Source organism: Bombus terrestris, chromosome 3 (assembly GCF_910591885.1).
Source record: "Bombus terrestris chromosome 3, iyBomTerr1.2, whole genome shotgun sequence".
In the NCBI taxonomy this organism is placed as follows: domain Eukaryota; kingdom Metazoa; phylum Arthropoda; class Insecta; order Hymenoptera; family Apidae; genus Bombus; species Bombus terrestris.
This window is the reverse complement of record NC_063271.1, coordinates 10910666-10928876: the sequence shown is the minus strand read 5'-3', so window position 1 is coordinate 10928876 and position 18211 is coordinate 10910666. Positions and strand designations below refer to the sequence as shown.

Genomic DNA, 18211 nt, shown 5'->3' with positions numbered 1-18211 from the left:
AGTCGATTACTGGTGTCGATATAATCTAGTTTAAAATGTAGCACACACGTGTATTTTCTGTAATTCCCATTTCATAAAAGAATAAAGTACGAATAATATTAAAACTACGATGGCTAATGAAAGCTTAAACAATAGTACTCCACAGGTACAAATAAAATTTCTTACGAAGCAGGAACAGTAAGTATCTTTAATTATCTTTTGTAAGCTGCATTAGGAGGTTATTTCATTTTGCTACACAGATATGACATTGTGTTTATGCTTTGTATAATTTGCAATAATTTTGTTATTTCAGTAATCATAATATATGCGGTAAATAAATTTTACAAATTTTAGGTACGCTGTTCCAGATTTCCCATTATCAGTGCACACATCCATTGTAACAAGTGAATTAAATACTCTTGTTAATGAACTTCTAAAAGGTATCGTACAACTTATTTCTAAATTAATAAACTTAAACATATATTAAGTTTATTAAGGAATATTTGTTTATTAATTGGATTTAATTCTAGAGTCGACCAATATAAAAAATGATATAGAATTTGATTTCTTGGTGTGCTCACAATTTTTACGCACTTCATTAAGTGAACACATAGCAGAAAAAAATATTTCTACAGAAGAAGTGATTATTGTTGAATATGTTGAAAAGTATCCACCACCAGAACCTCAGGATTGTCTTTTACATGACGATTGGGTATCTGCTGTTGATGTTTATGAAAAATGGTAACTTCTTTGATATTTATTGTTATTTATTATTAACATTATTATTTTGTATTAAGATACTTATTATACTTTAATAGGATCTTGACTGGCTGTTATGATAACACATTACATATATGGACATCTAAAGGAAAGCATCATTTAGTAATTCCTGGACATACTTCACCTATTAAAGCAGTAGCATGGATATCCTTGACTAGTGACACGGCCAGTTTTGTTAGGTATGATCTAAAACCGGGAAAAGTTGAATTGAATAATTTTAAATCATTCTTATCATCTATAATTTACAGTGCATCTCAAGATCAAACAGCTATAATATGGGATTGGAACATTATGGAAAATTCTGTAGATTGCATTCATGTATGCAGGGGACATGAACGTGGACTAGAAGCTGTTAGTATTAATTATGATAAGACTATAATGGCAACTGGGTCGTGGGATACAATGCTTAAAATCTGGTCTACAGGTAAGTAGTTTATATAACAAAAAATGAAATTCATTAATAAAAAAATATTTCACTTTCATTTATGTTTATAGCTAATCAAGATGAAAATGAAGATGGTGAATCCAGCTCAAAAAGATTAAAATCAGAACATGGTAAAACAAGGGTAAATAAAATGAATAAACATAAATAGAATATTTGTCAACAAAGAAATAATTTATTATGATATGTACGTTTGCATTATAAAGGTACCTAAAAGAACTATGAAAGGTCATAAAGAAGCCATTAGTGGCGTAGTATGGTCAGATAAAACAGAAATTATAACGTCCTCGTGGGATCATACGATAAAAATATGGGATTCAGAATTAGGAGGAATCAAACATGAACTGGCTGGAAATAAAAGTTTCTTTGACCTCGATTATTCCCCATTAACTCGTACTGTTATAACAGCGTCAGCCGATAGGCATATTAGATTATACGATCCAAGATCTACAGGTTTCGACTGACATCGTTTATTTATAAATTTCTAATCATTGTTGCATTGAAAATTGTATTAAAATTATATTTCTTTTTTAGAGGGAACACTTGTAAAAGCAATATTTACTTCGCACACGCAATGGGTACAATCTGTACGATGGTCGCCAGTAGACGAAACTCTTTTTATTTCAGGAGCATACGATAATGAGATGAAACTCTGGGATACCAGAAGGTACGATAATTTCCAATTTATTTACAAAGTTGCTTTCCGTGTAAAAAAAAAACTATTTCTCTTCTTATAGTCCTAAAGCGCCATTATTTGACCTTTCTGGCCATGAAGATAAAGTATTATGTTGCAATTGGTCGAATCCCAAGTTCATGGTATCCGGAGGCGCGGATAACACCGTAAGGATATTTAAATCGAAACATATTGTTCGTTAATAGCGAATTATTGTTTTATAACTTTTACACATAATAGAGAAATGAATTGTGCATAGTGCAAATTAATAAGAATAAGATTCTTTTTATCAACTTAATATTTATTATATTCTATCAAGCAATATAATCATCTAAAAGAAATAGACACGTATTGCCATCGTGAAATGTACTGAATCACGAAATCATGTACTCAGTGTAAAATAATCAAAAGATATCGGATCAATCTTTTAACTTCAACAACGTAATTTGAAATAAATTAAATGTGAATGCAGATCGAGATGATGTATATAAAGTAATTACAAAATATTTTCGTACAAATAAACACATCTAACGAAATCAAAGAGACAAAAAGTACAACCCTAATGGAAAAAGTATTGCATGGCCTAAGAAAAAGCTCTCAGCATCAAATCAAAATTCGTACTCTTTTTATTTCAATGAGTTCTTTTTACGATGTGTTTGGTTTCCTTTTTTTTCTTTTTAATTTTACCCTTCTATTTTACATCATTATAAAACCACCATTTAATTGACAAAAGAGGAGATCTAGTAATCGTTCTCATACATTGCCAGCATCTCGATTAAAACCTTTTTATCTTCACCTCTTTTTTTAAAATTTCGAATCTTTATTGCGCACAAATTAAAAGCATTTACTCAAAATAGTACAAATCGCATCAGCGTGTAAGGTGTTAAAAGTATTAAGAAAAAGACTCGTTATGTTCTACCGCATTACCAAAAATCGAACATGGCATATTAATTCTCCATAGTCTTGTTACTCCGTAGAAAACAATCCTATCGTCGATTAGTATAAACGCGGACGCTGGATGTATTATTACACAATTAGTTGGGATAATGTGGGGGGCTTATTATTTTAATATTACTTACAAAGGACAAATGTTCAGTCTGTTGGACATGCTGTACTACTACACATTAGTAAACAGTATAATTTCGTTTAACCGATGTTCGATTGAGAAGAACGTGATATTTCTTGTTTCCTTTTTGGAGTTTTTCCTATTTTCGTTTTCTTTTTCTCTTTTTAATTCATTAAGCTCACTCTTTTAGTCCTGGAGAATACCAAAAAACTATCTCAGGATATAACATTGAAAAAGGCATATACAATAGTCGCTACTTGATTCAATAGAAGGCGTATCTCTCTTTTTTTAGTGTTGGAATACGTGTAAATACAGTCACTGATTTTGTACGAGAGTAAGTTTATTTTACAGACTTTACATTTCGTTTGTTCGTTTCTCGCAGAAATTGTTCTTTCACTCTTTGACACAATAAAGGAAAAGAAAAAACGAAAATGAATCTGTATTTATTTTTTTATGAAATTCAACGAAATCTAATGCAGACAAAAGAGAAGTACAATTTAAAAAAATGACATCTGAGAAGAAACAATAATATAATTATAATTTGGGGATTCACTCTCTCGCTCTCTTCTCTCTGTGTTGAAGACTATTTTCACAATTGGCCTGCCATTAGAGAAAACTTAGGAAAGGAAAAGAAAATGATTCGAATAAATCCCCAAAACAGATCGTTTATTGATCAAAAATAAGGGATGATAGTAATTAAGAATTTGATTCTTTCACTTTGAATACCAAACCATACTTGTAAGTAACTCTAAAAACTGTTCGGTGCACGCTCCACATACAAAGTGTAAGAAGTGTGTGACGTTTAGAGCGTGCACACGCAGTGTGCAGTTTACAGTAACAGTGTGTCTCTGCAGTCTGTGTCGTGTCATAGGCAGATGGTTGTTCTTTTTATTTAAAGTACGCATTATAAATTATGCATACAACCTACACACCACACATTCGTCTCACACTTTCTCTCTCTCTCTCTCTCTCTCTTGTTCTCGCGCATCTCATATGTGTTTCTTTTTTATCTTTTGTATTTACTACTTATATCTCACGTTCTCTCTCGCTCTCTCTCTCTCTCTTTTTGTTTTCTGTTTGCGTTTTTTGTTTTTCTCTTCTTTTTTTCGTTTTTTTTTCTTTTTTAGAAGACCCTATCTATAACCCCCACATTATCTCACACAAAGACTAGCGTTTTTAAACGATCCAAAATAAACTAAGGGCACTTTTAGTGGCGTATGCCCTGTGTTCTTATTCGAGTTCCATGAAAAATCTAATTCTGACCGTTGTTAAACTTTGTTGTTGTTGTTCTTGTTACTTCTTCATTTTTTTTCATTTTATTACAGCACCTATCGACTTCTAAGAGCCCCTATTACTTAACTAGCTATGACACACTTGCCTTAATCTAAGAATTTCATTACGTGCTATGCCTCGCCATCTTAAAAGTATCCGAGAACCTAATGTGTGTGTTCATTTTTTACTTTTTTTTATGTTTTTTTCCCTCCCGATTACTTAATCCTCGTTTACGGATGCGAACTGTCTAACTTAATGCCTCAACATCATATTTTGTTTCTTTCCTTTCTCTCGCTCTCTGTCCCTTTCACTCCCTCTTTCTCTCATCTTGAAATTTATGAAATTTTTAATTCTCATGTATATTCTCATTGGTCGCACACCACATAACAATTAATTATATAGTGGAGAGAAGAAACAAACAAAATGAATCGAATATAGTAATGGCAATTTTTTTTTTTTTTTTTTTTGTATAATTACAAATGTCGTTCTTTCGTCTTGACGCTTATGAAGAGAAGATTCGTATGTATCGACAAATACAACGGATATTGGATTAAGGAGCAGGGGAAAGTTATGAAAAAGAAATTAGAAAAGATACAGGAAGGGTCGAAGTAAAAAAAAAGCAGAACGATGGGGCAAATGGAAAAATGTTCGTCTCTCTCTCTCGTTATAGCTAAAAACCTATCTCCTTAACAATAGTAAAACAATGACTTAAAACCTCGGTGAAATCTAAGGACTGTACAAGTCGAAGTACGATGACGCGCGTCACATTATCGGGCATCATCAAAGTCTCAACTCGGACTCGCATCTTTCTTATTATTTCTTTTTATCGCTTAAGCCGACGTTCGACTAACATTATATTACTTATTTTTTTTTTGTTTCATTACTTAAAAACACCCTACGTTTTTTTCCTTTTTATTCTCAACTTTCTACATCATCAGCCTACGACTACTAGTTGTGAATCTAATCTAAAAAGAGGCTACGCTAGAAATTCTAAAGAAAGCTTACGAAAAGCAGCATTGCTTGGAAACATTACGTTTCAAAAAAGAGATTGGGTTTTTTCTTCTTTTTCGTAAACCACGCCCGGCCAGCCCAAGCACCTGACCCGCGGTGCGCAGCAAGCAGTTCTTACTATTTATATTACAGTAGATAATATGTTGTAGAATAATATATATTTATTATTAATATGAATAGCCAGTCAGTCTTGACGGGTGCGAGGTGCATAGGCTGAACGGTGCCTCGCCTGATGTGTTTTCGTTTCTTTTTTTTTTGCGTTTTTTTAACGAGGAGAGGCAGTTGTATATGTATCCTAACTATCACCTAACTATCTACCTAAACTTAATCACTTAATTGATTACTTCCAAAAATGGTACCTATCCTATATATTTATAGTCAACACTAACTACACAACATCTCTTTCTTTCCAGGTTCTATACAATAGATTACGACGCATTCGCTCTTGTTTTCTCATATGTTCACTCTTACTTTCTCTCTTGTATATTTCACATTCTAACATCTATCTTTCTCCCCCCCCCCCCGCTCATTTTATCATTCAACTTTCTTCTACCCCCCTGCTTTCTACATACATTTTCTTTTAAATTTCTACCTCACGCACTTTCATTCGCCTTCTATGATTCTTCACGTCTCTTTCGCTCATTGTCCCTTGCATTCATTGATCTTCCTCACTCTCTTTCTCTCCTCTCTGCCCGCTCTCCAGTGCGGCTCCGTATCTGCGGGAGCTGGCATTTATGTCGGCCGAACAATCGTTCTTCCGCTCTCGGTCAGCACTATAAAAATGCTGCTCTTTTTTTTGTTTTGGTCGTCACAATAATAATTAGTTATTTAGTACAAGTCTATTAGTAAAATTCTTCAAAATTCACTATTTAATCACATGTGATTTTTGTTGTCAGTCATGGTGACAATCGCTTGTGCAAACAATTTACACACTCGCAAATAGGTTCTCTTCTTTCTTTCTTTCTTTCTCTCGCTCTCTTATTTTTTTTTTTTTTTTTAGTTTCCCTTAATGCATGGACTCAAATCGAGTAATAATCGGTCTCTTAAAAAATAGTTCATACCACTTTTTTCATCTTTTATCTCTTGTCATCAAATCGTGATGTACCAAAATAAACTAAATATATTATTTACTTCAAGTCTCAACAGTGTAAAAATCTTTCATACTTTAGATGACGTCAATAATAGTAATCATTAATTATAATAATACAGCATATTATTGTAATATTATAATAATAGCTACGATCGCCTCTAACTCTATCTAACTACCTGCCCGCCACTTCGAGCCTGGAGCTCGTAATATTTGGTAGAAAGCTTTCTGCTAATCGTTCCTCGACTCGACCTAAGTCAGACAACGTGAAAACTGTGCCAAATGTAAAAACGGGCTTAGAGGAACGCAGGAGAGGAGGGTGTTTTTTCTTTTTTTTGTCTTTAAATCTTTTGCTTCTCCGTTTTCTCTCACTCTCACTCTCTCTTTCTCTCTCTCTCTCTCTCTCTCTCGATACCGCGTAGATAGAAAATTTTCAACTTATATTCTGTATTTTACGTTTCTTTTTGTTTCCTCGCGTTCGATCCTCTCACCTATCGTTCTACTCCAGTCCCATTATCTTTTTCGTTTTCATTTGCAACGCGATTTTATTCGTTTGTTCGATATAATAAATTAATTTACACTCTATCTATCGTATTCCGTTGTAACAAGCCTATTCTGTCTCTCTCTCATTTTCTTTTGGGGCGGTATGGATTAGTCTCAGTTAACAATGATCCGCCATTTGATTTCATATCATTTTTTTTTGTTCCTAGACTCCGTACGAACCGTACAGATGTTTTCGGTTCGTCAATCCCGTTAGTGGCAACTATACACATACAAAATCTATTCGAATTCATAACCAAAAAACAAACGTAGTGATATTTAACTGGCTACAACGCAAAAACAATTATATTCTCTTAACTAGAAGATCAAAATTTGGCTCAAGTTTCGCATTTACATACCGACGTAAAAATATATTATAATATTTTTCAGCATATCCCAGTCTAGCGGATTTGTCTGAAAAGGCACAATTCTAAAAAAAATATCTGTATTCACTGTACAATTAAAACTGATATCAATTCGTAGTAACTGTACTCATAAATATAAATCTTCTAAAAAGTACTATGTTCCTTTCCCTCTTGTTACAATAATTACATATATCCTGAAGTTTTTTTTTCTTTTAGAAATAAAGCTTCATCTTTCTCTCTCTCTCTCTCTCTCTCTCTCTCGTTCTCTCTCTCTCTCTCTCTCTCTTAAAATCTTCACTTCTTTTTCGTCCATAAAATATATTCGTCCGTGATTAAAAAGAGAACGCGAACTGTACTTGTAAAAGTAGATAAAAATCTCCGCGTGGCAATACATACATACAATATATGTGCCTGGCTTGGAATGTCTGAACGAAACAGAAGAAAACAAAAAGAAATAATATGATGAGAGTGCAGTTAGTGGATGGGGTGGTGTGCGCTGTTAAGGAAGAGCTCTTTTCTTCAGTATCTTCTGTGAAAAAGAAGTACTGATCCACAACCCCTTCTCTTCGCAGCCCAGCCACCGGCCAGCCAGCTGGCACGAAAGTCCGGTAGGTACTGATTATAAGTAACCGAATCTGAATGTTTTTTTTTATCAATTCTAGCATTTGGAAGTGCTTTTTTCTGTATATTATTATTATTATTATTTCTTGGGAAGAATTCTCCTTTGTATATTTCTGAGCAGCGTTTCTTTTATAGTTTACAGTTTTTGTTAAAATATTTTATTCACACTCTCAAAGCCTTCAGCTTCGACTTATCGTTTCCTTAGTAAATGTAATACCTAAAGTTAATCCTGGAAGCCTATCAGCTTGACACTAAACTGTCCGTCGCAGAATATCAGCTTTGTCACTGTCGTAATGATGTGTTGGCGTTACAGCGTATGGAGCCGTGCTGGTGCCGAACAATGTAGATGACACAAGCACTCGTACCCCGTTCTTATGACAACATTCATTCTCTAATCATTGGAAAATATTAACTACTTTCACCTATTTATCTGATGGATAAAATGTATAAAAGATGGCTGGCAAGTCAATTATCATGAGGAAGAATCTTATCTGACTTTATGTAATGTATTTAGCCTTATCTATCCTTCATTAATATAATCCTTCGTATCAACAGGTGTGGCTCTCCTAACTTACATAACCCTCGGTGTAATCGTATCTGAAATGTTAAAAAAACGGAAACCTGGTTCAGCTTTGTTTATAAAATCCTATATATTTATATATATAACAGAAAAATTATTGTGAAATGCTATATATACCTAAAAAGTATAGCCTACTTGGGCTGCTGAGCTTGGTATTGTTGGTAAGAATCATCAGGAGATGCTGCATTACTTGTTTGTTCAGAATCACCCAGTGGCATGGTATGAATAATGCTAGGAGGATAAGTAGTATAAGGATAGGGATGAGGGCTTGCTATGTACTGAAAAATAAAATATTTAAAAAATTAAAATTAACATAAATGTTGAAAAAATGATTCAAAATTTAAAAGAAAGTAAAAAAATGATTCTATACTTACGGAACCAGTGCCAAGATGTAACGTAGACATTTGTGTAGTTAGTTGTGGAATCATACTATACTGTGGATTACTAGGGTCGGCTGATGGCATCATCTGTAATATGAAATTCATATTAAAATTTTAAATTTAAATACTTTCATTCAGTTCTCTTAACATTAACGTAAAATTATGATCTTAAATTTAGTATAAAAATATCCAGATTAAGAATTATGCACAAATATATGAAATTTTTCAGTAATGGAAGAATAATATTATTTAAGATAAATGATAAATGATTTAAAAAAAAAAAGAGGAAGCAAAACCAACAAAAAGTCTGTACAAAAACTCACGTCGACCTGTTGCATGTGTGGAGGGGCAGTCTGCACCAAGTAAGGAGTCACCCAGGGCGTTCCTGGCACACTGTATCCTGGTAAAGCTTGACCGTAATGACGACTATATTGTGTTAAGGTGGCTGCAGGTAGCATGTGAGTTGTTGCAACTCCATTTTGACCAACACCACTTGTATCATAATTCAAAGTGATATTCTGTGAAAGTACATACCACAATATTAAAACTGTACATTAAATACCATCTTCACCTTTTTGTAATTGCATAAATTACCTCTCCAGTTTCTCTCCATATTGTACTTTTGTACAATGATTTTTTTTTATTACCACCATCAGCAAACTTTACCAGTAAGGGATCTTTAGCACCTTGTAGTGCCTTCCCATTAAACATCTGGATTATTTGTTCACATTTTTCTTTAGATTCCATTCTAAGATATACATAATATAAAATATTAATAATACTAAATGTAACAAAAATTAATATGATTGATAATTATCTTTTAAATGATAATATAACACTAACCTTGCAAATCCAACACCTTTGCTTTGTCCAGCAGTATCACGTAATATTCGTGTTGAAATAACTTGCCCATATTGAGCAAGTAAACCCTCAACATCATTTTCTTTGAAGCTCAGTGGCAGGTTTGCAATATATAAATTGGTGGGATCTTGCTCCTGTTGCTGAGAAGAGAGTAAAAAATACTATGCAACTTATTGTATTACACTCCTGGTTTTTTATATATATTGTAATATATATAAAAATATATTTTATAATATACTTGTATATAAATTTCAAAAAAGCTTCATATCTATCATTTTAACATTCACGACCAAAACACATGTATTTACATATTCCTGTGTACAAAGATTACAAATGAATGCACAGACGAGGTCACTACAATGAGAAATCAATAATCATAATAAGTATGATTGGAACTTTTTTATATTAGCTTACAAGGTCAATATTACAGATTTCTTATATTCCTTGCATTTTTTATGATGATATTCGTTATAAGTGTTCATTTAAAATGTCTCATAATACACTTCTATTGTATATACACATTCACATGGAATGTTAAAATGATAATTCAAAATTAAACCTCATAACAATATATACAATGATGCAAGAAATTCAACGAACTAAAATTGTATACAGTAATCATAAAAATTTCTTACATATAACTTGTCAATGTATTTTAATAAAAATAATGAAAAAAATTGTATAAATCTACAAGATACTACTAAAGGAGAGCATTAAACTATAACAATTATTTTACTCTAATATTGAATGTAAGAATGAACAAATATTCAAAAAACGATTTGTTATGAATTAAAATAATTATTATTTTTTATACTGAAAGATTATCATGCTTCATGGCATTACTTTACCATATTGTGGTGGTTCTCCAAATTTGCTTTATGGATGCTTAAAACTAATATTGACATCAAATATATACTGCATTTATGTACAAAGCATGCTCACACGCATTCGATTTTTCATAACGGAACTCTTTTTTTCTAAATTGTATATAAAATTTACAATCTATATGTGCCTATTGCATTCAAAATTTAGTAATGCATAATAATGACCTAAAAGTCAAGAAGCAACTAATGAATTCACAAAAAACCACAATAGTGAATCTCGCCTGTGCAAACATCGTTTATTTAATGCAAATAATAAATTGTTACATTCTTCCAGAACGTATTTATCAATTATTATATCCTTTTCTTTTTTCCAATTAAATCATTTATATTAAATGATATCTCGAACGTGGTTTCTGTTAGATTTACATTGTTTTGTTAACTGTGTAAAATATATATTTGTAACAGTAGGTATCTTTCTTTACAAGTAAACTTTTTTGTAAAGAATATTCATAATTCTTTTCTAATTATATTATCTTTCTATTATTTTTTATAAATTTGTGTTTTAGGAATCACATATTCTTATATGATAAATAACCAGTACCATAAGTAATGCAAGCTAACTAATTGTTTATAATAAACAATACTGAGGATAACCATTCAAAGCATTAATAAAATTTCAGTCACATATGACACACTGTTGGATACAAGCATAACAAAAAAGCACAGGCATGTTCACATATATACAGTTATATTATAAGATAGAAATGAAAGTGAGTCAAATATCTTGCAATGTTATTAAAATATGTTTCCAAAATATATACACATACATATACATGTGTTCATGCTCAAGTTTTTCTTGCTTACGATTCTCATATGTAGAGAACAAAAAGCAAAAAGATATATGTACACTAAACTTAACTCGAATTCGAATTTGATATTTATGCACCCTCAAGCATATTTTGAGATCCACCATTTCTCTCAAAAATCAATCAACTCTACAGTTACTTGAATATACTTATACTTTACGACAATTTACTTCAATCTTGCGAATGCATTAAAACAAAAAAATAAATAATGAAAACATTATGATATAAGCTAAGCTTATGGCATCTATATATGTATATATATATTTCTTTTAAAAAATATAATATACATATACACATATATGTATGCATATAAACACATATACATATATGTATGATAAAACCATAATGTAATTTAATGACTTTGTATCTCAATAAATTGATTTAATTAATCAAGTATGAATGTGTATAAAGGATTTTAAAAATAATTTATACATATTTCTATACATGATACTTAATCAGTAAATCACTAGAAACTTTAACAATTCTCTGTAACTATAGTGTACTAAGTTCTTGCTAAAGACTTTTCGAAATTCCCAAATACACATCCTAAACTTGTTTGGTGTGCCGGTTAAACTTTATTAATCAAGCCAAGTGTGTCAATCAGAGTCAACCAACACCCCAGGATTAAGATAGCACCTGATCTTCGCATAGCATCACTAACTGGTAAGTAAATACCATGTACCCTGAATACATTTAATAATGGGTACATTGTTTAGTTATATCATATCACATGCGACTGACATCATCACAGCTGCTGATGGCACCCCGTGCTTTTACCGCGGCCAGATTAGAAGAAACATTCCAAGTTAGTCTTTTATTTAGCAATAAATATAGGCAGGAACCAGTACTTTTTATTGGCAATGTGCATACGTAGATAAAAACAAATAAAGAAAATTCAAAGTGAAAAAATTTTTAAACTAAATGTATATAAGCGATCTTTTCTAATATTTACACATCGTTAGAATAAGAGACAGACACATAACATTTGACAGATTGCACAAAGAATAAGATAAACTATACCGTATTTTATTCATGTAGTATAGTATACTACCACACTTAAAAGCAATTTTAATGGAGTATTCTAAAGAATTTTAGAATTTTTCTTAGTATGACAATAAGCTACTGATTCTTTTTTTTTACATAGGACACAGACACAGACATCTGAATACATTAGAATAATTTGCTAGAGGCTTGATTTAGTGCTGAAATGAATGCAATCTTCAGACACGAATTATAAATGTGTTGACACAGCAGTATCAGCAGTTTGTGGCCGAGGTACAGCAACAAGCATCGATAGTTTGGTAGGTATATAAGACAGAATGGCAGAGAACTGGTGAAAACTAGAGATTTTCAGACAAGTGAGATAGGTTCTAATAGGAAGAACTTTATAGTACTTCTTTTTATCTCAAAATATGCATAATTGCCTGCTACTATATTTTCACTGATAATACAATTATATAATGTTATACTAGTCATATTACCTTTACGAACATTTGTATCATAAAAAAATATTTTTGAATTTTATCAATGAAAATATAATTTGTGTATAATACCACCCCTCTAGCAGCAATATTTTTCTGTTGTTAAAAGATAAATCTTACGCATATGAAAGTTTATAAATTTATTTGAAATCCCTTCTCACTTGTCAGTAAATTTAAATAGTTCTAATTTTTTTTATATCTTCCAAAACCTGTCACTTTCTTTTAATCTGACATCTCTATACTAAAAATACTTTTTCTACAAAACGCAACGATTATAAGATACTAAACATCCTTGTCAAGATACAAACTCTATGCATTTCTAGAGGGGCTGAGAGCAGAGCAATGATGCCAAGACGATGATGCCATGTTTGTCTTTCAGCTATTATAACAAAAGTGAATAATTTAACAGCATTTTAAAGAACTTCATTATTAGTAGTAAAATATTTATTAATAACAATTTTTCTGGAATTTAAACATAAAATTAAAAAGAACAATATACAGCATATATACAAAACATATATTGACATCTACTATTTATCATAACAATTTGATTAATTTTTTATAGTTAATAAAATAAATAATAATAACTTATATATCATAACTGTAATCAAATACTGCTATTAGCAAACAAATATTGTAAATAAATTGTTGAATCTAACTTTAAAAATCATTTCATTGGAAAACTTCGATCACTGAAAGACAACCATGATATCTATTGTGATCAGAATTTCAGTACTTTTTTATCCAACATTATATGATAAATAATGCATGAAAGTACTGTACTGTATACATATTTATCATAGCAGTACAGGAATAAAAATCTTTTTCAAATTAATGGCATTTAATAGTTGATATATCAATGGGAGAGCATAAGGGTTGTAATAATGATCAAATGTAAGAGGACTATAGATGGATTTTAGAATAGGATAGACAAAAGTAGAAACGCAGAAATAGGAAATAAAAAGAGAAAAAACATAAAAAAGAGCAGGAAAAGAGGGGAAAGAGAAAGAAAGAAAAGAAAAGAAAAAAGAAAAGAAAGAAAAGGAGTTTACTGTTACTCTGGTATTACTGTACTTGCATGCACAACCAACGTACACTGGGCAGTCTAGGGAGCAACCAGATACCCACTTTCGCCATCTGCGCTTGGATGCCCTTGGCGACCAGTGCTTTCACAGCACCCTCTGCCGCCACTGGTGACTCAAAGTCTACAAATCCATAACCTGTAACACAACAATTACAATATCAATTAGCAAAGCCAGTTAGTAGTAACGTTGAATTCATAGTTAATAAAAAATAAATGATAAAAACAAAAATATAACAGAAAAATTAATTACCTTTACACTTATTCGTATTTTTGTCCAAAATTGCCTTCGTAGAAGTGATTGTTCCATATCTGCAAAAACACAATGTATTAGAAACAACACACTCCCACACTATAAATAAAATTCAATGTCTTTTAATTCTATTAGAAGTTAAAGTTATATTGACAATCAATTCAAATAATAATAAACTACCAATCAGATATTAACAGAAAATACTAATTGCACGAATGACTTACTGAGAACACATGTTTACAAGGTCCTTGTCAGTTGTATTTTGATTGAGGCCACGAATATACAAATTTGTTTTTGATAGCTGTTCTGCCTGTTGTCCTTGTATAGCATTATTGCTAAGACTTGTACTCATTGTCCCACTTCGACTGCCGGTAGCACTGCTGGAACTACTATTAGTGTTAGCTGGAGAGGAAGCTGTAGGTACCCGTTGTCCACCATACTGTAATACAGTTAAAATATACAATTAAAAACAAATAAAAATCATTATTAACATAATAAATATATAAACAAAATAGTAAAACATGCATATTTTATTATTTTAGAAAAAATTTTATAAAAATTTTTTTAGGACTAGATACATTAAAAGCTTTTAGTTATATTAACAATTAGTATTTTTTAAGCAATAGAACTTAATACAAAAATTTAAAAATATGCAAACAATAAATAAATACACAATAACGAAATATGATTCAAATTAAATACTATTCTGTTAGAAAAAAAAAACGTCTGATATTTCAACTTGATGAAAAAAGGTATCGAACGTGGTAATCAAAAATTATAAAAGTATACTAGCCCCACCCGGTACGAGAAAAGATTAAAAGTATCATGATATAACACGTGATAATTTTTTATTTTATCACGCCCTCTATCTATATACTGCCAGAGAATAAAGCTTTTCTTTTACTTTCAACGTGTCCTTTATAATTATGCCGGTAAAACATAATACCACTACTACAATAAAAGAGAAACGAAGATCTATGTATCATTCTATACGAAGTACATACATTTTTTGAACAATCAATTGAAGAGACACATTGCGAGTTCAGAAAAGAATAAATGTTAATAAAAGATCGGAAAAACAAATGAGAGAAGAAATCGCACATCGTTTGCACGAGAACTGTGCTGAGTTGTCACGGCCCCACCCGGTTTGAGAAAGGGTTAATCCTTTCGCTGCGCAAAATCGTAACTTTTCTCCTGCCTACAAATATATTCATTTTACAATATCACAGATACCTAAATTAAATAGTTTACACAGAAAAAGGGAAGATCTACAATTATCATAAGACACTCCGCGCATACTTTATAGGTTACCTTGTTGCACTACCCAACCATTTTCTAACCATCAAACTGCACGTAAGCCGACTACGAACGTCACCCTCTCTTCATAAAACGATTAACCTTACCCACAAATAATTCAAAATCCCATCTGTTAAACTGAAGTTTAAAATTCACCATTGCATTCTCGATAAAAACATCAATCATTCCTTAAGTTCATATGTATAAAGAGGCTAAACATTCCAGCTAATAAATCACACTTGTATTCGAATAAACAACAAACAATTTGACGTACAATGTTTAAAGTCTTAAAGTAACAACCTATTTGTCCATATGCCAATCGATAGAATTAAAGAATCAGTTCATGTTCAAATCGAAAACAGTTCGTTACAGGAAAACGGCATGAGTTCCGAATGGTATAAAGCTCTAGCTGATGAGGAAAGAAAGGAGAGGACTTACCGACGCGTGCTGTGCGTAGGTGGCGGTGGCGTAAGGATTCGCCGTAGGCGGTAGTTGCTGTGCTCCGACAGGCATCTGGCCCGCCGCAGCTGCAGCCGCTGCGCTTGGATACCGCGTGTACGGTGGATAGGCAGCCGCCGCCGCAGCCGCAGCCGCAGCCGCATGAGAGGGCGGCGCTGCGCCCCAAGCCGCTGCACTGCTCGCGCGATACTGCACAGGGTTCCCACCTCGTGGTCCGCCGCCGGTGTTCCCTTTCAATCCATGCCCGCCTCCACCACCGCCGCCGCCACCACCACCTCCACCTCCACCGCCACCGCCGCTCGCCGGACCAACACCGATGCCACCGCCCGTAGCGCCGCCGCCGCCGCCTCCACCACCACCACCGCCACCCCCGGCGCCACCGGCATTACCATTATTAGCACCCACGTACGCCGGTCTAGGACCATTCGTACCCTGAAACAGGTAACAAACAAGTACATTTTGATCGTTCAATTCTGTTTATTGATTTGTCAGTAGAGTGAACATATTTGAAAGGGAAGAGAGAAAAATAAGAAATGTTACGAAATAGCTTTATTGAAAAAATTATTCTAAAATTTATACATTACTTAGATATTCTAAAAAACAATGATCAATAAAATATTAATTATTTTACAGTAATTATTTCTGTGTTTTGTTCCAGTACGAAGTGGACATTCAATGATTTTAACCAGTAAATTACATCTTTAATGCTATCTTATGGAAAAAATTTTGAACATTATAATCATTGTGATTTGATAGTTCTGTTATAAAATGAAAAATCAAGAAAAATGAACTTTGCTTGTTTTTTTCTCTTACTCTTCATTTATATGCAAATTCATATTTTTATGAATAGTATTTTCTTTTTTAATTTTCATTCAAACAATAGAACCAAATATTGTAACAAGTGCTATATTTTGAACATTTTATACAAGATGTTTCAAAAAGTTGATGCCAAACTTCATATACCATTCATCAAAGCAGGCGAAAAGGTTCTAATAAACATGGCTGCAAATATTAGAGACCTTATTATATAAAGAAGGTTTTCTGGATCACAGACATCCAACCAGTAATGTGTTCAGTTTCCTACATTAATTAAAAATTTCGGAAATGATAAAAGGCAATTTTCAAGACTTTGGAGAATCGAAATCGTTTTGCAAAAAGTTGATGAGAATCCCGATACAGGCTGTCGAAGAATAGTATTTCAGAAAGAGGCCACTCTTGAGCCATGTCACCATATGGGAAAATCAGTTTTCAAAAAGTTCAATAGCACCGATATTGCCTGATATTATTAATAACAATACTAATCTTCTTTTATTACTCGACGAAACGAAAATATATCTGGTTACATCGAATTCAATCACAGTCACGGTACCACACACAAATCTTTTTAGGCACAGTTGGCCTCTAAATTTAGCTTCGCGGCACAGGAATACAGAACGTACAATCGTAATTGAAGACAGAGTCACGCGAACTGTAACATTTTCCAACGTGATCGCAGCGAAATCGTGATCGTCGGCAGAGAGATTAACGCGAGTCACCCAAGAGATAAATCGTTCAGGATGATTAATATCTCCTTGAGTATATTATTGTGGCAAAGTGAGAATAGACAACTGGTTCATTACAGAAAGGAAGGAAAAGAAAAGAAGTTTGCGCTCTACCTGAGATTTGTGTGGTAACGATACAATTACTATTTGCGGTGAAAACAGAAAACTTCCCCGCAACATTTCTTTTCATTGTAACCACATCTACGCTAATTTTCTTCGACTCTTCCACAGTAAAGATCATAGCATTACTTCTGTAAACGATATTGTGTGGAGAACATATATACGCATGCGTATACACAAACGGACTCACATTTAGCCGCTGCGCTACGCCATCCTAATTAGTCATTTGCACAGTAAATTCGTGTCAGTTAATGTCTTTAGCAAACACGTTACAACGACTCTTGTAAGTCCGCGTACCAACAGTAAGCACAATCGGTTGGTCTGTTGCCAGATAAATGTGTTCACAAATAGGCCTTAATTGTAACGTAGGAAACGTATTATACATGAAACAAGAGAGAGGGATATTCGAAGGTTGTTCTCCAGATGTGTCCAGTTAAAAATTACCGAATTCACAGCTCTGCCTCCACTGGTCTATAATACGTTTTTCTTTTTTATATTTATTAGAATATTTACAATCAATTTTCGTTGAGAATTTTCAGTAACTTCATTTGGCGTGATACAATGACATGGTTTATAATAGTTTTATATTGTTGGTTCTAGTAGGATCTAAGGATTTAATCTAAACGGTATTTT

At 32.6% G+C, this 18211-nt stretch overlaps 2 protein-coding genes across 8 annotated transcripts in view; one reads left to right on the top strand and one right to left on the bottom strand.

The window, feature by feature from the left end:
- The first annotated feature begins 3 nt into the window (after positions 1–3).
- LOC100652272 (ribosome biogenesis protein WDR12 homolog) lies at positions 4–3382 on the top strand. Its single transcript, XM_003394548.4, has 9 exons — positions 4–177; positions 334–419; positions 510–720; positions 798–938; positions 1008–1183; positions 1255–1325; positions 1408–1654; positions 1736–1868; positions 1939–3382. Exons 1-9 carry the CDS (start codon positions 110–112, stop codon positions 2075–2077), a joined length of 1272 nt encoding a protein of 423 aa, XP_003394596.2. The 5' UTR covers positions 4–109; the 3' UTR covers positions 2078–3382.
- Positions 3383–3589: 207 nt separating this feature from the next.
- Positions 3590–18211, bottom strand: part of LOC100642240 (protein alan shepard) — a 45917-nt gene continuing 31295 nt past the window's right edge. The window contains exons 2-12 of one of the 7 annotated variants that reach the window (XM_048404260.1): positions 15897–16349; positions 14387–14601; positions 14163–14221; positions 13924–14048; positions 11518–11523; positions 9640–9797; positions 9391–9544; positions 9120–9314; positions 8791–8883; positions 8534–8694; positions 3590–8433 (exon numbers count right to left, since the gene is read on the bottom strand). In XM_048404260.1, coding sequence (XP_048260217.1) covers positions 8548–8694; positions 8791–8883; positions 9120–9314; positions 9391–9544; positions 9640–9797; positions 11518–11523; positions 13924–14048; positions 14163–14221; positions 14387–14601; positions 15897–16349 — 1605 coding nt within the window. In that variant the 3' untranslated portion in view covers positions 3590–8433; positions 8534–8547. Of the gene's footprint in view, positions 8458–8533; positions 8695–8790; positions 8884–9119; positions 9315–9390; positions 9545–9639; positions 9798–11517; positions 11524–13902; positions 14049–14162; positions 14222–14386; positions 14602–15896; positions 16350–18211 lie in introns of all 7 variants that reach the window. The other 6 variants (XM_048404261.1, XM_048404259.1, XM_012321162.3 and 3 more) reach the window with 6 other exon arrangements.

Coding starts and splice junctions, on each gene's coding strand:
- LOC100652272 (XM_003394548.4), top strand. CDS start 110: ATGGCTAATGAAAGCTTAAACAATAGTACTCCACAGGTACAAATAAAA. Junction 939..1,007: donor GACACGGCCAGTTTTGTTAG/GTATGATCTAAA, acceptor TATAATTTACAG/TGCATCTCAAGATCAAACAG. Junction 1,326..1,407: donor CAGAACATGGTAAAACAAGG/GTAAATAAAATG, acceptor TGCATTATAAAG/GTACCTAAAAGAACTATGAA.